The 19,900-nt window shown below is 59.3% G+C and overlaps 2 protein-coding genes across 5 annotated transcripts; one reads left to right on the plus strand and one right to left on the minus strand.

Annotated features, from left to right (window-relative positions):
• The first annotated feature begins 219 nt into the window (after positions 1–219).
• Positions 220–4,033, plus strand: CHRNB2 (cholinergic receptor nicotinic beta 2 subunit). Its single transcript, XM_054182585.1, has 6 exons — positions 220–375; positions 867–1,012; positions 1,107–1,151; positions 1,812–1,921; positions 2,023–2,989; positions 3,712–4,033. The coding sequence occupies exons 1-6, from the start codon at positions 333–335 to the stop codon at positions 3,880–3,882; spliced, it is 1,482 nt and encodes a 493-aa protein (XP_054038560.1). The 5' UTR covers positions 220–332; the 3' UTR covers positions 3,883–4,033.
• Positions 4,034–6,071: 2,038 nt separating this feature from the next.
• ADAR (adenosine deaminase RNA specific) lies at positions 6,072–19,593 on the minus strand. Of its 4 annotated transcripts, none has more exons than XM_054182583.1 (15): positions 19,464–19,593; positions 15,897–17,438; positions 14,392–14,578; positions 14,152–14,309; positions 13,627–13,768; positions 13,216–13,433; positions 12,660–12,816; positions 11,456–11,627; positions 10,777–10,870; positions 9,191–9,319; positions 8,946–9,079; positions 8,289–8,471; positions 7,697–7,809; positions 7,211–7,338; positions 6,072–6,911 (listed from the first exon to the last, which is right to left on the minus strand). In XM_054182583.1, the coding sequence occupies exons 2-15, from the start codon at positions 17,342–17,344 to the stop codon at positions 6,671–6,673; spliced, it is 3,504 nt and encodes a 1,167-aa protein (XP_054038558.1). In that variant the 5' UTR covers positions 17,345–17,438; positions 19,464–19,593; the 3' UTR covers positions 6,072–6,670. The 4 variants fall into 4 exon arrangements, with proteins under 4 accessions (XP_054038558.1, XP_054038557.1, XP_054038556.1 ...); XM_054182582.1 differs by having other exon boundaries at positions 15,897–17,441; positions 19,464–19,573; XM_054182581.1 differs by lacking the exon at positions 19,464–19,593 and adding an exon at positions 18,631–19,408.
• Positions 19,594–19,900: the final 307 nt, after the last annotated feature.

A 19,900-nucleotide genomic window follows, 5' to 3' on the forward strand; every position in this document is an offset into this window, starting at 1 on the left:
CCAAGGGCGGCGGGAGCCGGGCCCCGGTGGAGCGGGAGCGGCCGGACAGTGCTGTAAGCCCGGTTCCCGCCGAACCCCCCGCTCCCCCGCCGGCCCCGGGGCGGGGGCGGGGCGGCCGCGGGGCCGCTGACGGCGGCGGTGACGGCGGCGGAGCGGGGAGCGCGGGGCGGCCCCGGCGCAGCGCCCGGCACCGCCTCCCGCCCGGGGCCGCCCCGCCCGGGCCGCCGCCGCCGCCGCCGGCTCCAGCACCGCGGAGAGCGCGGGCAGCACCGGGGACAGCGCCCGGGCACCGGCAGCGGCAGCGGCAGCGGCAGCGGCACCGGGCCGCCCCCATGGCGCTGCTCCGCGTCCTCTGCCTCCTCGCCGCCCTCAGACGTAAGTGCCGGGGGGGCGGGCACCGGCACCGGCACCGGTACCGGCACCGGCGGGGAGGGGACCGGACCGGGTCCTCGGGATGCGCCTGTTGCACAGGACCGGACCCGGTACCGGCCCTGCCCGCTGTCCCTGCCCGGCGGCGCTGCCGGTGCTCGCCGCCCCCCATCCCGGGGCTCTGCGGCCCCCACGGCACCGCCGGGCCCGGGGCTTCCGCTGCCCGAACGGCTCCGACGGGGGAGCAGCGGGGTAGCACCGGGCCGGGACCAGGGGGTAGCCGGGGGGGGGCGGGAGGGGCACCCAGCTGCAGGCACCCACCGCCCCCCGGTTTCCCCCATCTCCCTCCCTGTGCCTCCACCCGTGACACCGGCACCCCCGAGCCGCCGGGCCGGGACCCCCGGGATGGGCACAGGCTCAGCCCCGAGGGGGGGTCCGGAGCCTCCCGGGGCGGCCCTGCCCGCCGCCGTGGGGCTCAGCCTCCCGCCGCCCCCCAGGGAGCCTGGGCACCGACACGGAGGAGCGGCTGGTGGAGTATCTGCTGGACCCCGCGCGCTACAACAAGCTGATCCGGCCGGCGACCAACGGCTCCGAGCTGGTGACCGTGCAGCTGATGGTGTCGCTGGCGCAGCTCATCAGCGTGGTGAGTTGCCCGGGGCTCAGCTCCCCCGTCCCCCGGGGAAGGAGGGGGCCCTGCAGCCAGCCCCCCCGAGTAACCAGCCCCGCTCTCTCCGCAGCACGAGCGGGAGCAGATCATGACCACCAACGTCTGGCTGACCCAGGTGGGAGCCCTCGACTCTGCCGTGTCCGCCCTGCAGCGGGACCCCCCCCCCCCGCACCCTGTCCTGGGGACCCTCCATACACCCTGCCCCAGGACCCCCCTGCACCCTGCCCGAGGAATCCCCCCATGTCCACCTTGTCCTGGGGACCCCCCTGCACCCTGCCCCAGCCCCTCCCATACACCCCGTGTGGGACCCCCATGTTCACCCTGCCCTGGGATCCCCCCTGTCCTGGGGAACCCCCTGTCCCGGCCCCCTCCCCATAGAACCCTTGTGTAACCCCCATGTTCACCCTGCCCTGGGATCCCCCCTGTCCTGGGGAACCCCCTGTCCCGGCCCCCTCCCCATAGAACCCTTGTGTAACCCCCATGTTTACCCTGCCCTGGGATCCCCCCTGTCCTGGGGAACCCCCTGTCCCGGCCCCCTCCCCATAGAACCCTTGTGTAACCCCCATGTTCATCCTGCCCTGGAACCCCCCATGTCCTGGGGACCCCCTGCACCCTGCCCCATGGCCCCTCTACACCCTGCGCTGGCCCCCCCCTGCTGTCCTGGGGACCCCCCTGCGCCCTGTGTGGGACCCCTGTGTCCACCCTGCCCTGAGCCCTCCCCGCCTGGGCCCCCCGCTGCCGGCGGCCAGGCCGGGCTGAGCCTGCGTGCCCACAGGAGTGGGAGGACTACCGGCTCACCTGGAAGCCCGAGGACTTTGACAACATGAAGAAGGTCCGCCTGCCCTCCAAGCACATCTGGCTGCCCGATGTGGTGCTCTACAACAAGTAAGTGGCTTTTTTTGGGGGTGCCGAACGTGCCCCAACCCCATCTGGGGCTCAGGGCGATGCCATGGGGGCAGGGCTGACAGTGCATCCCTTCACCCCAGCGCCGACGGGATGTATGAAGTCTCCTTCTACTCCAACGCGGTCATCTCCTACGACGGCAGCATCTTCTGGCTGCCGCCGGCCATCTACAAGAGCGCTTGCAAGATCGAGGTGAAGCACTTCCCCTTCGACCAGCAAAACTGCACCATGAAGTTCCGCTCCTGGACCTACGACCGCACCGAGATCGACCTGGTGCTGAAGAGCGAGGTGGCCAGCCTGGACGACTTCACGCCCAGCGGCGAGTGGGACATCGTGGCGCTGCCAGGCCGGCGCAACGAGAACCCCGACGACTCCACCTACGTGGACATCACCTATGACTTCATCATCCGGCGCAAGCCGCTCTTCTACACCATCAACCTCATCATCCCCTGCATCCTCATCACCTCCCTGGCCATCCTCGTCTTCTACCTCCCATCCGACTGTGGCGAGAAGATGACGCTCTGCATCTCCGTCCTGCTCGCCCTCACCGTCTTCCTGCTGCTCATCTCCAAGATTGTGCCGCCCACCTCGCTGGACGTGCCGCTGGTGGGCAAGTACCTCATGTTCACCATGGTGCTGGTGACCTTCTCCATTGTCACCAGCGTCTGCGTCCTCAACGTGCACCACCGCTCACCCACCACGCACACCATGCCGCCCTGGGTCCGCACCCTCTTCCTCCGCAAGCTCCCGGCGCTGCTCTTCATGAAGCAGCCGCGGCAGAACTGCGCGCGCCAACGCCTGCGCCAACGCCGCCACACCCAGGAGCGCGCCGCCGCCACCACCGCCACCCTCTTCCTCCGGGCCGGCACCCGCGCCTGCGCCTGCTACGCCAACCCCGGTGCTGCCAAGGCCGAGGGGCTCAATGGCTACCGGGAGCGGCAGGGGCAGGCGCCGGCCCCCGCGGCCAGCTGCGCCTGCGGGCTGGAGGAGGCGGTGGATGGCGTGCGCTTCATCGCCGACCACATGCGCAGCGAGGACGACGACCAGAGCGTGAGTCGGGGCGGGCAGGGCCGCGGGATGCCGGCAGGGGATGCAGGGTGCGGGCAGGGCTGCGGGATGCCGGCAGGGCTGCGGGCAGGACTGTGGGGTGCAGGCAGGGGATGTGGGGTGCGAACAGGGCTGCAGGCAGGGGTTTGGGGGTGCAGGCAGGGCTGTGGGGTACAGGGAGCAGCTGTGGGGTGCGGGCAGGGCTGTGGGGTGCGGAGCGTGCGCAGGGCTGCACCGTAGGCAGGGACGTGCGGGAGCACCAAGGGGGTCCCTGCCCAGCCCCATGCCTGGGGACTCCCCGCAGCCCCTGCCTGGGCGGGGGGGCCTGGCCATGGCCCCCAACCTGCTGCCGCAGCCCCAGCCTGAATCAGCTGCTCTGGAAACCCGGGAGGCTCCCAGGAGCCCTGACCCTGCATGGCTCCGTGAGGCTGCAGATTTCGCCGGAGCCAGCCCTGGCCGGGGCTGCAGGGCCGGGGGACGCTGCAACCCCCCCAGCTCGGCTCCCCGGGGAGATGCATTTCCCGGGCTCAGCGGCATGGGCGGCAGCGAGCCCCACGGGGCCCACGGCGGGCTGGCAGGCGGCCCCGGGAGCTGCAGTGCTGAGGGAGCAGATTCAGGGCTCTGCGGAGACGCCGAGCTCCTGGTCCTGCCAGAAACAGCGCAGGCAGCGCCGGGTGATGCCGGAGGCCCCGGCCTGACCCGGCCTCTCTCCCGGCCCCGCACAGGTGAGCGAGGACTGGAAGTACGTGGCCATGGTCATCGACCGCCTCTTCTTGTGGATCTTCGTCTTTGTCTGTGTCTTCGGCACCGTCGGCATGTTCCTCCAGCCGCTCTTCCAGAACTATGCCACCAACTCTCTGCTGCAGCTCGGCCAGGGCACCCCCACCTCCAAATAGCGCCGGGGCGGCCGCCCGTCCTCCCCGCCGGCCCCAGGGACAGCGAGGGACCGGGGGCTCCACACTCTCTCCCCGCTGCTGAGCCAGGGGCCGGAGAGCCGGGTGCTGGTCTCCAGGCAGCCACAGCAAACCAATAAATACTCACACAGGAGGGGGCTGGTTCATTTTAGTGTCGTTTCATCCCGCGCCGCTCCCCGCAGGCAGGAGGGAGCAGGATGCGGCCAGGGCTGGGGGGGGGGGAAATCTGGTTCCCCAAGGTAAGAGGCTGGGGAGGAATCGGCTCTGGAAGAGGGAAAACCCCAGTTGCCGTGGGAGGGAGCGCAGCGGCGTGAAACTGGCCTCATGGGGATGCACCCGGCTCCCTCCCACCCTGCCGGGAGCACCGGCCGCTCACCGCATCTTCTCCCACCGATGCGGCCATGGGGGGTCCGGTGCCCCAGCCCTGGGGGCAGCCCCCGGCTCTGCCGGAGCCCCGCGCTCTCCCCCGGGGCTGCCGGGAGCCGGGCAGAGCTGCAGCGACGCACGGGGAGGAGGATGGAGCTGCTCCCGCTCCTCGAGGTGAGCACATGGACCAGGCAGGAGGATGCTATTTTTAGGTCCTACCTGCAGGCAGGGCCAGGGCAGGCGGCACCGGGCTGGGCCCCACGCTCCGGCGATGCCACCGGCCCCTGCTGAGCTCCCGGCTCGGTGCATGAATTGTGCGAGGAAAAGGAAAATAGGAATCGATCAGGAGTGGAGCCGGGAGCAGGCGGGCCCGGGTGGTGGGGGGGGAGCCGGCAGCGGGGGGCTGGCAGTCCCGGCAGCGCTTCCCACACTCTCCCTCGCAGGCAGGAATCAGCCTCATCGGGGAAAATCGAACTGGAGCTATAAATGCGGCTAATCCTCCCTGCTGGGGGGAGCGCGGTGGGGCCGGGGGCACACAGCCCCAGGAGAAGCCACACGCTAGAAATGAATTTAAATCACTTCACCCGGTCAGAGAAATTCCAGGCTGCTCCAGCAGCTGCTCCTGGACCTCCTCCTCTCAGGGGAGAGCGCCCCAATACTTAAATGTTGAGAGTTTTACCCCCGAAGCAGCCCCGTGCTGGGGCTTGTCCTGCTTTGTCCCACTGCTGCATCCCCGCTGCTGTGGGTGCAGCCCCGGAGTGCGGGACGGGGGCTCCCCGCTGCGCCCTGGGGGGGCAGGAGGATGCGGGAGCCCCGAGAAGCTGGCAGCATGATGGGGGGGGGTCACTGCGGAGGGAAGAGGTCCCAGGCTCGTCCTCGTGCCGCTGCTGCCACCAGGATGCCGAGGACGTCCTCTGCTGTGCTCGGGGGAGACCCCCCTGCAGTGCTGCCTCCAGCTCCGGGGCCTCGGCACAGGAGAGACACGGAGCTGTGGGAGCGGGGCCGGAGGAGGCCCCGGAGATGCTGGGAGGGCTGGAGCCCCTCTGCTGGGAGGACAGGCTGAGAGAGCTGGGGGGGGTCAGCCTGGAGAAGAGAAGGCTCCGCGGAGACCTTGGAGCCCCTTCCAGTCCCTCAAGGGGCTCCGGGAAAGCTGGGGAGGGACTCTGGAGCAGGGAGGGGAGCCACGGGGCGTTGGGAATGGGTTGAAACCAAAAGAGGGGAGATTGAGATGAGATGTGGGGAAGAAATTCCTTCTTCCGAGGGCGGTGAGCCCCTGGCCCAGGTTGCCCAGAGAAGCTGTGGCTGCCCCATCCCTGGAGGGGTTCAAGGCCAGGTTGGACGGGGCTTGGAGCCACCTGGGCTGGTGGGAGGTGTCCCTGCCCAGGGCAGGGGAGGGGACGGGATGGTCTTCATGGTCCCTTCCCACCCAAACCATTCTGTGATTCCCACCTTCTACAAGCGCCTCTGGCGCGTGTGAGCTCAGACAAGCAGACACACGACAGGGCCTGCAGACACCACCAGCCTCCCGAGTGACCTCCCAGGACCGGAGAGGAGACACCCCACCCCAAAGACAGAATGGAGGAAGGAGCCGCTCCAGCTCGCCGAGGGCCCAGTTCTGCCCAACGAGCCCCTGCTTAAGGCCGGAGACTTAATTCACAGCTGCCGCAGCTCCACCCAGATCATCCATCATTTAGTGAACGCGAACTCATCTCTGTTCCTCCCCAAATCCCACCCAGCTCTAGCCAGGGCCCCCCCCTTCCCTCTGCAGGAATTAACCCCCCCACACACAACAGCACAGAGCCAGCTAGAATACAGAAATCTCCTTTTTTTAATTATTATTATTATTATTAATGCGGAATGTTACGCTGGTCCTGCCGGCTGTCTTGGCCGAGTTCAGTCCCATGTCCCACCTCAGACGGGCTTCCAGCCACCTTCTGACAGAAAAAAACCTTCTGACGGAAAAAAAAACATAAAACCAGCCACTCAGCTTTTTCCTTTTTTTTTTTTTTTTTTCCCCCTCCTCTCAAAAGAGAAAATTTGCCTCAAAACCTGCCAGAGGGAACCGCGGTGCACGGTCCAAAGGTTTCGAGCTCGCAGTCCGAGAATCCCTCTGGTTTCTTGTGCCTTCTTTTAAAAAAAGAGGAGAGGAAAACATAAAAGCAAACGGGGACTGAGCCTGCCCTAGCTTAAAAAAAGAGACAGTAATTTTCATGCGCGTTTTAAAAAGGGAAAGGGCAGGGTCTCCGAGTAAGAAGAGCAGAGAGAGGAGGCAGCCAGGCCTACGGGGGAAACTGCTGCACGTTCCCGACGCCGCTTCGAAAAAGAAGGTGCTTGAGAGAAGGACGCACACACCCACGCGCAGGCCTTGCGCACACTCACCCCCTCACACACGCGGGGTGTCTCGTTACGCATCAGAGAACGAGAAATTGTCTTCCTCCTGGGGCTTGCGGATCCAGCTGCCGTAGCCCATCTCTTCCAGCGCGCTGAAGAAGCGCTGCTTGGCTTCTTGGTACCCCGCGGCTGCCTCCTTCGCGTCCGAGTACACCGAGAGGTTCTGCAGGTCTTTGCAGTCGTTCTTGGCACACAACTGCTGGAAGAGGGCGAACATTCTCCTCTTGGACACACGAGACACATCCAGCTTCGGCCTGAGAAGGGAGACAAAGGCGGCGATGAAGGACACGACACTCGGAAGAGCCAAGAGGAGCCGGGGGCAGGGGGAGAAACCCCCAATGGGACGGTCTGAGAGATCTCCTGGCTCAGCGGGGGGCCCTGTTGTAGGGTCTGGGCGATATTTCGTTTGGCTTCAAGAGCGCTCGCTTACGTCAGTTCGACCCTCCTCTCTGCAACCCTCCCCCCGCGCGAGGCGCAGAGCGTGCTCGTGACTTCAGAGCCGCCCCCCCGCTTCCCCAACGAGAAAAGCAGCGTCAGGAGAGGCTCTTCTTACCCGTCTACTTTCCCTTTTGTGCCATCCAAGACTTCAACTTCGCTTTCATCAGCAAGGCACCAATTCACCGACGACTCCTTCGTCTTGCCCGTTTGCCTTGCAGAGTCGTAGACACTGACTCGCCCGACCTGCAGAAGACGTACGAGGGTTTAACGCCGGGTCCCGCTGCGCGAGCTCGCGGCTGAGGGCAGCCTCTCGCCTCCTCCGTCCCCTGCAGGGGCTTCGGCTCATCCTGGGAGCAGCGAGCGCGAGGTTTTTACTAAGCTGAAGGCTACAGGGGTGACCCTGGCCTCCTTTTTCCCCCGCATCGGGTCATTGCCAGGAACCCCCAGGCGCTGTGGGATGACACCAAGGGCACAGGTTTCCTGGCCCTGGCTGTAAAGCTTCTGCCAGGTGACAAACACACACCCCCCCCCCCCAAAACACCAAGGGCGGAGGTGGAAGGGGGCGGGATGGAAAGACAAAAGGGTGCCAAGCCCGCAGTACCTCGGGATGGTTAATGTGATACGGAGCCTGGAGCTTTCCCTGCAGCACGTTCCCGTCTCTTGCCAGGCGGCAGCAGATCGCACGTGTCAAATGCCCCTGACTGTACAAGTAACCTGTGAAGACAGAGACGAAGGCGTTAGGAAGCGGGAAGGGCACGGGCGACGGACAGGCCAAACCCCAAGAACCACAGCACTTCTCACGAAGCTCCAGAAAGCTCGCGGCCACGTGGATCGGCAACAGCTACGCGTACCCTCGATGGGTAAGATGAGGGGTTAGAGTGCAACGTTTCTCACCGACGACACAAACAGGCAATTTTTGTCTCGCCCTCGTAGATCACATGTGCCTTCCAAAAATCAAAAGCCTTGGAGAAAAGCCCACTCCCACCCACAGCATAAAATCCACAAACTCCCTTTTCGCTTCCAAACAGCGCGGCGCTGCCAAGAACGACGGTTCAGGCTCTTACTCCTACAGCCTCCACAAAGAAGCTTTGCCATCGCTTGGGGAAGGGGGGTTCCTCGTCCCTGCAGCCCAGCTGTAAGGAGCGGGGCGGCACATCCCTCCCAACCCAGAGAGCAGCGCGGGCATCTCATACCGAGTGTAACAGAGCTGAGATAAACTGGTTCGATGAAGTGTGACAGCAATGCCCCTTGCAAGCCAAGGACATTCCAGCGTAAGATTTTGTCGCTGCAGGACATGGTTCGCAACCGCTCCCCGTGCTGGATCCCATCCCACGTGGGCACAATGTCACTCGACTCCACAGGAATGGTTCCTTCCCCTGCAGAAGGGAAGAAGAAAAGCTTTTCTGTAAAGAGTCAGATGTTCAATAGATCGAACTGCACAAGAAATTATCTCCTACGCGCAGGCGTGGGGTGAGCTCCAGAGTCAGCCTTGTCTCCAGGTTTGGGGACCATTTTAAGGTGACGTGAAAAAGGGAACTCGGTACGGATTACAGACGTGTCATTTTTCACGTGGCTGAAGCGGACCGAAAGGGTGCTTGGGAGGGAGGCCAGAGAGCGCACACTCCAGCTGTACTCTCGCTCGCACGGCAGTCCGACAGGCAGACCGGGGAAGGAGGAGGGGCTCCCTCTAACGCCCCCATCCCTTTTACCCACCCCGCTTTGGTTCCTGAATGCTTCAAATCCCACAACAGCACCCCACAGAGAGGGGTAAGGAAACTCGGGAACTCCAGAAAGGCTCAGAGGAGAGGACTGGAGCCACCCCAGCCCCGCAGGGGGGCAAACGCGCTCACCGTTCTCCACCTTGGTCCGCAGCTTGCCTTGCTTGGGGTTCTCGAAGAGAGGTTGATGCTGGGCTTGCCCCACCACGCTCGCCTGATCGCTGCAGGATTTATCAAAGAGGGCCCCGTCTCCACAAGGTGCTGTGCTAGAAAACAAACGCTCCCCAGGTTAGCACCGACTCTCAGAAAACGGCCAGGGCCGGGGGCGCGACGGTGCTGGCTGACAGCGGTCACCCCCCGCACAACCCCGCACGAACCTGACGTAGAGGTGAAAGGTAACGCTGCTCTTTATTTTGAGTCTCTTCCCTCCCGCTGGCTCAAAAATGCTCTCTTCTGCAGAGGAAGGATTAGACGGGTCATACTTCATCAACTCGCTATAGAGAAACCTGAAAACAACAGCACCGCGTCAAAAGGCTGCTTTGCTCCTCAGACAAGGAGCGTTTCAATCCAACCACTGCCCGTGCCCGGGACGGGCAGGGTCCAAAGCTCTGTCTCCGTCGCACCAACTCTCCAGGTCCTGCCGCACGGGAGAGCACAGACCAGGAGCCGCGGCTGAAAACACCCAGAAGCCAACGAGTAGTGTCCGACGCTACAGGAAAAGACATGAAATACAGCGGATTCCCCATGGTGCAGAGGACACGCAAGAGAAAATAAGCATTTTGTGAGGTGAGCAGAAGGAAGCAGTGGCAGGAGAGAGGAAGGAGCCTGGCTGGCTGCTCCTTGCATGCATCTGATCCGAGTGGGAAGAAGACTTCAAGGTTGTCAGCCTAGCACCTTTAGTCAGCACCCAGTCTGCATTAAGCGTAAGCAGCCCCACAGGCAGCTGAAGGCCAGGGGTATTATTAGCACAACGCCACGATCTGTTTACAATGACTGGGTCTTTTATGGCTGCTTCTGCCCGGGGACAGCGAGAAACCTGGAGGTCTCCAACGCAGCGCCAAGGACTAAAGAAAAACCGCAGCTTCCCACAGACTCCTCAAGCAGAGCCCGTGCAGGGACTTATTTTGCAAGGCGAGGTGGAGCTCACTTGTTCCCGTCTCTGACGGGCTGCGCCAGAGCAGCCGCTACTGTCAAGATTAACAGCTGAGACAGCCATCGAGTAAGAGCGCAATCCTCTGACTTTGCACCCCACCGGGGACCGTCCCTCAACACCTTCCAGCGCCGAGAAGCACCCAGAGTACAGTGGGAGCAGGCAAAAAAGGCTTTAAGAAAGCAGCTGGGCTTTGCTGTTCATAATGGAAGGGCAGACGTTAACAAGGCTAGTCCAACTTCACTTCAATTTAGCTTTTTGTTTTTTAAAAAAAAAAAAGCGCCACACGGAATGTTTATAAAGAAAAGAGAACAATTGTGCAGTTTAGTTGGGAAAACCCTTTCCAACCGACGAGGGAAAAAAAAAAAAAAAAAAAAAAAAGGATTTTTGACTTGTCAACGCAACGCAAACACATTCAATAGGTTTTCCTGAAGCCTTCTACTCCCAGAGGCAGAAGGGCCACGAGGGGACGTGGCCTGCAGATTCCCCAGCACCTCGGCTCAGAGCTGTGCCAGACCCCGTCAGCGCGTTGCGTGCCGGCCAAGCAGGCTCTGCAGGATGCTTTATTTGAAGTACATCAGATGCAGCCCCTGGGCTCTTGGCAAGTTTCCAGTTCGGTACTAATTTGGGCACCATTCAGGCATGGCCCTTTCTTATCAGAAATAACTTCCCTCTATTTACCAACACACGGGTAAACAGTAGGGTTAAGAGGATCGCAGCCTCCCTCGACACAGCAACCGCAGCTACGTCCCTCTAGAACGGGTCAGCACCTCTTGGCAGTCGCCTCCTCCTGCAGGTTTCCCCTTGTCTCACCTCACAAAGCCTCTTCGAGAAATGATTTCTGCGTGACAGTCGTTCACTGTCTCCCCCTTCAAGCTCAGCTCTTCTCCTTTCACACAACGATTACCTGAAAGAAATAAAAAGGCGAGCATCAAAGTCAACACGCAGCTTCACAGAAAGAGGGAGGGTTTCATCCCGCTTCAAGTTTTATTCTTTGGGCTCCTGAGCAGCAGCACCCCCCTGACTGTTAAATCATTATCCCGATCCAAGCAGATAGGAAAATAACGGGACAAAGAGCACACGCTACTTTAGGGGCAGCAGAGACTTAAACTGCCACAGGTTTAGGGTCAGTGTCCCTTCCTGAGCGCTTTTCAGCCCACCGCTCTGGGTGGAAGCGTGGCAGGAAGGGAGCTAAGGTACGTGCAGCTGCGAGAAGCTGGGGGATCTTGTGCTGTACGACGTGAGGAATCCATGCTCTGCTGCACAGACCAGCGCGTAGCAATGCAAGCAAAGATTAAGAGCAATATAGCTGCAGGCACATTTGCTTTGTTCTCTCTCTATAACCAGATCACTTGTGACACCACGCGAGCCCTGGGAACGTTTCTTGCCCTCTGAAGAAGCCTAAGGCAAAAGCCATTCCCTAGTGGTAGCTGACGGGGGAATCTAGTGGGGAAGCGAGAGCTCATTTTATGCTGGAAGAAGCTGTTCATACCCGTTCCGATGCTGACCACCACTCCCAGCCCCTTGCTTCCTCTCCGCATGATGATGGCAGCCAGGATTTTCCGCCCAAGCAGATTGTGCTGGATGCGAGCAGTGAGGGTGTTGAAGCGCTGGTGGCTCAGCATAGCCATCTGATCGTGCAGGGTACTGCCACTCACGGGGAGCTGGAACGGGGACAGCAAGATCAGGACTGTTAAGAGATCATGAGCAGGTCACAAAGCGGCTCGAGATGTAGCTAACCTGAAGCACGGCCATCCAAGCAGGAGGCAGGAACACAGAAAACACGAGCTACAGGCGGCGCGATTTGGGGCTGAGCGCCTGGACAGCATCGCGCCAAGGTGGGGGGTGAAGTTCTTTTAGGTATTTCTGGGAAAAACCTGTCCAGCGTTTTGAGTTCTGCTTCGAGCACACCGTTAAGAGGCAGCAGCAAGCTCTCTTCCCGGCAGCAAGCAAACCGGGCTGAGGAACGGCCTCCCGAGATTGCCAGGGGAAACCCCCGTCGCAAAGGAACAAAGCCCATCCCGCTTGTTCCCAGAGACTCAGCCAAGGAAATCTGTTACTGGCTTTGGAGGAATCCCTTCTCTGGCTGCCTGCGAGGAGTCGGCACAGTCGCTCCCATGGCAGACGGGCACTTGCCTCCTCTACCACTGCTGACTGACGAATCTTCCCTGATGGCTTTTCTATTTAGAGCCACAGCTGCTGTGCTCAGCTGTGCAGCCTGGAACGCGGCTTTTAAGAGATCACAAAACTCCTAAGTGTGATTTTTAAAGCGGCACAGGTTTGGGGCAGCCATCCCGACACAAGCAGACCTTCGCTCTTATCTGATGCGGGAGGCTTTTTTGAGCTGACACACAATTTTTAGCGCGGCGTGAAGGAATTTGGAAGCAGGGAAGAAAAAGAAAGTCACAGCATTAAAAATGAGCGCGTTCCTGCTCCACCACAGGAACACATTTCGACAGCTCATGGAAGAATCTGATGATAATTTAGCCCTACAGCAGACGCCAGCAAGAGGGAAGAGTACGTGTGTGCCCTGAGGAAAGACCTAACCCACTTCAGGAAAACATCAGCTTATTTACACCTTCAGAGAACAGAGATCTCACAGTTGATCTTGAAGGCATTTTTCTGCTGGACTGAGAGGCGCAGGACGGGCAGGGCTACGAAAGCCGTCCCCGCTTTGGAGGAGGAGGAGGATTTACCTCAGTGATGTTCATCCCTTCCATGCGCTCAATTTTCTCTGTTTCCCCGATCAGGATTCGGAGCGCTGCATCAGCTGCTTCCTGCTTGCCCTGCTTTTTGTTGTGTGCAGTTACAGCCGGGAACCAACGGCCTCCAACCTTCGCCTGATAGACAAACCTAGAAAGACAGCAGGGCACTTCTCTGAGAAACCAAGAAACATACGGATTTCAGCCTGTTTTTTTTTTCAAATTGTCTCAGTGGGAAGAGGAGTGGAGGTAGCTTATTGTCGTCTGGATACAAGGTTTGGCAGAGGCAGCAGCTCGCCTTGCTGCCATCTTGAACCACAACAGGAATTTTGTGTTCTCTGCCCTTTCTCCAGGACGACAGCAACAGTGCAAAATTTACTCCTGGACCGATCACGGAATCATTGAGGTTGGAAGGGACCTTTAAGATCATCAAGTCCAACCGTTAACCCAGCACTGACAAGTCCACCACTAAGCCGTGTCCCTCAGCACCACGCCTGCCCAGCTTTTAAACACCTCCAGGGATGGTGCTCCAGTAGACGCAGCTACTTACTTGGGGTCGTGGGGAGGTCCTGACTGGTCAATGAGCTTGAACTCCGCAGCAAACCCATTGGAGCGGGCGTATTCCAGCAGGCCACTGACAGGATTGACATTAAGGTATTTGATGAGCTCCCCGACACCCTTCGCTTTCGCCACCTGGGATTCATCTGGAGTGGGGATCCACGGTCCACAGCTGTGCATGGACTGGTCACCATGGGGCTTCAGGACAGGCTGGAGCAGAGTTAGACAGGAGAAGCTGTTAAATACCGAGCAGCTGGTATCACCACAGGCCAAGAGCACTCCGCAAACCCCTGCTGGAGCCAGCACGTGACCTTGTGGGGTGAAATCCAGTGGAATAGGAAACAATAGTCAGGGGGGAACCCAAGCCAAAACACTTTGGTTCTTATAAAGGAGCTGTTTGTACCTGTTCAGGCAAGACATGGGGTACGGACTCTCCAGAAAGAATCTTCACAGCAACTTCTGCTGCCATTTGCTTTGCTCCCTTCTTGCTGTTTCCTACCACAGCAGGGAAAATTTGGTCACCCATTTTCACACAGTAGCTGAACCTGACAGGACATTATAGCATATGAAAAGTGTTAAGCATAGGTGTCTCGATCTATTTATTATCCCTTTCTCCCAGTTCAAGTTAAATCCTTCTGGGTTATCTCCAATTTAAATCTACACCCTAAATACTGCCGGTAGAGCACTGCCAGGTAGGGTACAGGACTGGAACCTGCTCCTGGACTGGTAGAAGAAACAGCATCCTTTCTCTGACAAATTGGTTTTGGTCTCTTTCTGGAGGCAGATGTTTTGAAGGAGCCATGCCCAGACTCCTCAGATAAGAGGAGCACTCAGTGACAAGTCCAGGAACGCGGGTAGCGTGCTGAAGAGGAAGGATATTAAAGAAAGGGTTTCTGTCCTCCCCAAAGCTGACGACAATATGCCATACCTTGGATCGTGAGGTGGGCCTTCCTGAGACAGCAGCTGAAATTCAATCGTGTTCCCCGATTTCTGTCCGTACTCCATTAATACGCTGATAGGGTGCTTCCCAGGAAGCAGGTTGAGATGAGCTGGCGCAGACGACGGCTCCGGCTCTGGCTGCAAAGGCTACAGCAAGAAGATGGAGGAAACCAATTCCAGACTAAACGCCGTCTTGAGCGGTCTCATAAGTAACAAAACCAAGACTCACCAATTCTGGTTCAGCATTGTCGGAGGGAAACGGCTCTTCACATTTGATTCCACCAGATCTTCCATTCTCTGCTTCATTCATCAGGACCTTCATAGCGTTGGCTGCTGCCTCCTGTTTAGCAAGTTTTTTGCTCCCTGCTTCTGCTGGTGGGAATCGGCGCCCATTAATCACTGCCTGGAACTTAAATCTTTGAAAGAGAAAACCAAAGAGGTAAATCGAGAGGCAGAAGTGTGGTCTTCTCAGAGCAAGGCTGCTCTTGGAATTCAAGTGAGAAGAAACACCTAGTTCCTGGCTGGGAGAGCAAACCCAGGCTGCCGCGTGCAGAAGACAAAAATATCAAGGGTGCCCCAACAGCTCTGCATCTGGGCCTCGTTTCATCACGTTTCCAGAGCTGTTCATGACAGAGGGGCAGTTCCAGACTTTATTTCAAAGGAACAGGATTAACTGCCTTGTTCCACAAGCGCCAGAGACTTTTAACAGCTGTATGCAAAGAGCAGGTTTATGTCTCCCGCACAGGGATGAAGAAAGCTTAAAAGCAGCCTGTGCCGTTCCATCTGCACCTGGTCGTTTGGGGTTACTCGTCCCGCTGGCATTTTCCCTGGCTACGCAGTGCATTCGCACCATCTCAGAGAGGTGCTGCCTCACGTAAACCTCTTGCCTTTGATGTTTCTGTCTCTCTCCTCCCTGTGAGCTCTAAAACGTCTTCTCTTCTGACCTCCAGCCCTATACAGAGGAAACCTACTTCCAAGGAGAACAGGTCAAACCAGGTCTGGAGAGGGGTTATGGGGCTGAATCCATTCAGAACCCTCCTTATATATATAAAAAAAAAAAAAGCCTGGGCCTCCATCATTAGAAATTAGGCCAATTTTCCTGTCTAGCGGATCTATTGACATATTCCGGTGTGGCACATATAGCGCTTTGCACCGTCTCGCTGGCACTCAGGAACAGCCATGATTTAGCACAGGGAAGCAGGACTCCAGAGACTGACTGGGCAAACGCGCAACGCGCTCTGCTCACACAGGCCGCTCTGCCTTGCTACGCCACAGAAACCTCTACAGTGGGTTCACCTCATCTAACCCAAGATATCTGCACCCAAGCACTTTGTTCTGTGCCCCCTTTATAACACTGCCAGGGTGAGAGCATCTTGAGAGGTCACTTAGAAATACCAGTTTCCCCATATACGATCAACTTGAAAGCCAAGTGATTAAATCAGACAGGCACCTGGCTGAAGAGATGATTCCCACCTTTGCTGCTCGGAACGAGGTGCAGGGTTGCCAAAAACGGGCTACTTGGGATTAAATTTTAGCCTTGTTCTGTTCTGTGGTTTGGGTTTTGGTTTTTTTTTTTTAATAAGCTGCTGTGAGGAATCAACTAGCCTAATCCTTCTGAAACAAGGTAAGCATGAACAAGCAGCCCTTCAGGACAAAGCCGAGTGGGTGAAGTTAGCTGAAGTCAGACCATTTTAAGCAAAAAGACAGCTCAGGAAGGGGAGGAAATTTTCCTACCGTGGCTCGTGAGAGGGTCCGCTCTGCTCCAGCATGGCAAACTCACAGTGCTGGTACGTGTACTGGGAATATTCGGTAAGGCCACTCACGGGGTTCTTCTCCTGGCAAGCCATCAGTTTCTCTACAGGCGTACAAGGGAAAGCAGTTTCAAACTGGGCAGCGTAACTGGGGGAAGACTGGGAATTCATGATGGATTCTGATGCATCAGGCTGCTTGTTGATAGTGTTGAGATTATCCGGGATATCATCCGTGGCCCACTTGCCGTTTTCAGAGTTATCATAATTACTTAAACTGGAGAATTCGGGCTTAGTGTCTTCAGGCAGGGCCACTTCTGTGTCACTGGCATCGCCCTGATCAGCCTGGCCCGGAGCCTGCCGTCCATTCTCTATACTTTCTTCTTCCGATGTTCTCACTGCTGGTGAAGCTACAGTCACCTCCTGGGGACATGGAGGAACAGAAGAAGGTGGAAAACCTGATTCGGGCGTGGGATCCGTCGTCTGCGTTACCATGCTGGCCTTCAGCCTCATCTGCATCCGCTCGCGTTTCCTGTCTGTCAGGGACCACCGTGGGGGGCTTGTGTTCTGCTTGTGGACATCTCCCAGCTTTTCCAGAGCGCTGAGAAAGGCGTTAACGTCCTTGGCCCTCGAAAACCCAATGTTTTTGGCGAGGTTGAGCGCCGTCGTTTCTGCTACGCTGAACAAGTAGTTGCAGATTTTGTCCTTCGTCTCAGCCATCATGGGATCGGCGTCTCCTGAGCCAACTGCGCTCCTCTCTCCTCTGCTCTCACAAGCTGGATCTGTGCGGCCACAGCTGTGGTCAGCGGGGCTTCTTTCCCTCCCTGCGCTTGGGCTGGCAATCCTCCACAGCGGCGGCGTCTCTCCACCTTTGTGCAACTTGCCTTCTTTGAAGAGTTTATACAAAACACGGTTAACCTCCTTCTTTTGAGTTTTAAGTTTACGTACAAGATCATGAACGGTACAAGTCTTCCCCTCCCCCAGCTGCCTAAAAATCGTCAGAATTTCTTGTTCACAGTCTTGTCCAGCAAGAGACAGTCTCTGGAAATTCAGCCTGATGGCATCAGAATCTCGCTCCGAGTTCTCCTGATGACGGTACCGAGGAGGGCAATAACGTGGTGAAGTTTCTACCCACGGACACTTGCTGGAGAACCTATGCCATCCTGCCCTGCTGCAGCTGGGTTGCCATCTCTCTGCAGGAGCCGGCGCCGCCGCTCGCACGCCTCTGATGTGTGAGTCGTCGTATGATCCCTGTCCCTGAAGCAAAGAGACTTCAGTGTCCTGCTCTGTTAGGAACTGCTGGTGTAAAAAGGTTTCCCGATTAGTTTCTCGTGGGGTATGAGGGCGGTTAAAAAAACCTTGATTAGTGCTGGGGTAGTTACGTCTTGACGAGGTGAGATACGAGCCTCTGCCTCGACCAGCGCCTCTGTTCATAGCGCACTGCTGGGACACACGTGTGAATCGGGCCGCTTGCGCGCCAGAAAGGGACCTGCAATTCACTCCGCACTCTGCCGTCCTGAACAGGCACCTGCTAGGAGGGAAAAAAAAAAACCACAATTCAGAACCTGTTTACACAACTATAGGATTCCAGAAATGCAGTTTAAACAGCTTCCCTGCTACCAAGGCATTTCAAGCATCTTCGCCGTGTCAAGCTTTCCGAGTCTAAATTATTAACGCAAACACAAATAGCGAACTCTGCGTCTGTCCAGCACAGAACCCAGCAGTCAGGAATTGCAAAGTTAACAACGAGAAGCAGCTTGAAGAAGAGCGACCCTCTGTTCCCGTTGGACTGAATTTCAAGCCAGCTGCACAGGGGCGGTTTGTCTTTTCACAACGCTGTCTGCCAGAGGCTCACCCCGCGCTTCCGAAACACAAGCAAGTTTTATTCTTCTGCCCTGAGGGAGAGAAGGATCTCAAGACCCGCTTTGGAATCGGAAAAACAGAGGCAACAAGGAGGTGAAGCAGCTCGCACGGTCACACAGGACAGAGTTGCAACAGTTCTCAAACTCATGGACAAAAAAAGTCTGAAATCCCAAATGTCCTTTGCTTCCTGGCCATTACGTTACCCGCGGATGTAAAGCAGCACGCCACAGGGGAAGTAAAGCAAGAACAGGCAGCGAAATCGGATAGGTGTGCAGCTGGCAACTGTGTGAAGAGTTTCTTGGGACTGTAGCCCAAATTTCACTCATATCACAGACAGTTGTGCTACCCCCCTCAGGTACAGGGCCTAAATCTAAGCTTTTAATACACTTTTGAAAAATAAGTAACCCAGCACAGGCTATATTCCAGTTCTTTGACAACAGCTGGTTGAGAAACTGAGTGGATGAAAACATGCAAGGGACACCTGCTGTTACATCCCCGACCTACCTTCCTCCCGGTGACCTCTTTAAGGCACCCAGCTTCATAGGGATAGATTTGTCTGATCGAAGCCGTACCTTTCTAAAGCTCCTCATCTTTGTCAAACACGCCTCAAGGCCAACTTAAATACCCCTTTCATTAAAGGAGCTCATTAAAAGCCTCCAACTGCACCCGGGACTTATTTTACCAACTCTGATGAACACAGACTCCACGCGTAGCGCTGGGGTGCTCAGTGCAGCGGGGTGGGGGGGGGTCCCACTGTCCCCCCGCTCGGTGAACTCGTTTTAAAAGCGACCCTTGAGGCAAAGGGAGGAGAGAAACCCCGGCGGGCAGGAAGAGGGGTTTTTAAAAAACGCTCTTACCTCAGTCTCATCCATAGGCCAAATTCCCTCGCTTTGTGAGAAAATACATAGGAAAAAAGACACCCCGACCCGCAGAACGTCTCCCGGGGAGGGCAGGCAGCGCCGGACGGGCTGCGGGTAACCGATCACCCCGGCAAGATGGCTGCGGGCTCCCTTTCGGTTTCGGTTCCCGTTCCCGCAGCGGCCGCCCCGCCCCGCTGGCAGGGAGGGGAGGCGGCTGCTGGGTTTCGGGCTGGCCCGAGCACGCTCGGCCCTGCAGAGCCCCGAGCGGCCGTCCCAGCGGCGGCCACGGCCGGGCCGGGACAGCAAACCCCGGAGGGGAGCGCCTTCCCCCGGTACCGGCAGGGATTTACAGCCCCAGGCAGCCAGGAGCCGTCGCTGGGACGGGACGCGGGTCCGCACGGAAGGGGCGGCTGCTCTCCCGGTTGGGCCAGGGGCTGCGGGACCGGCGGGCACCTGGAACTACCCCTCGGGAGGAGACCCCAACGCCCGGCGCCGACCCGCGCCCGCCTCCCACCCCTCCCCCGAGCAGAACCGCCACGGGTCGGCGCGGCCACCCCGCGCCCGCGGTGGGAGACGATGGGGTCGCCCGCAGCGCGGGGCCCCGAGGTCCGGGACGCGATCGCGCCGCCTCTCCGGGGCTCCCCACACTAGAGGCCCAACCACGGCCTGCGCCCAGCGCCTCCCCATCCTGCCAGGCCCAGCGGCAGCCGGAGGACACCCACGAGCCGGGGAGGAGGCCCCGCTCCACCCAGGGGGCCCATGAGCGCCCCGGACCCTGCTGAAGGCCCAGAACCGGGCCGGAACCGCCCCCCCCCCCCGCGCCCCCTTACCCCCTCCGCTGCCGCCGCTGGGGCCGCGGCTGGCGCAGGGTGATGACGCAAGCGCGCCCCCCGCCGCGCCTGCGCAGTGTGCGGGGAGCCGCGCGGCCGCCATGTTCCCTCAGGGCCACGCGCGGCGGCCATCTTTAGCCAGGGCACGCCTGGCTCTACCGCCGCCGCCGGGGGCCCCGCGGGGCCGAGCTCGGTCGCTGCGCTGCGGGAGAGGCTGCACAACCCCCCCGCTCCTGCGGCTGGGAGCCCGCAGCCGCTCCCGCTGCATCCCAGGGCAGCGCCCGCCGCAGCGGCAGCCGTCGCTGGAGGCGTCGCTGGAGGCCCGCCGGGCCGCGCATGCGCGTCCGTGGGGCGGTGGGAGCCCACGGAGGGGGGAGATCGGGGGGGGGGGCCCGTCGCCCGCTCTCCTCGCCGGGCCGCCATCTGCTTCGGTGCCG

Source organism: Rissa tridactyla, chromosome 23 (genome assembly GCF_028500815.1).
Source record: "Rissa tridactyla isolate bRisTri1 chromosome 23, bRisTri1.patW.cur.20221130, whole genome shotgun sequence".
In the NCBI taxonomy this organism is placed as follows: domain Eukaryota; kingdom Metazoa; phylum Chordata; class Aves; order Charadriiformes; family Laridae; genus Rissa; species Rissa tridactyla.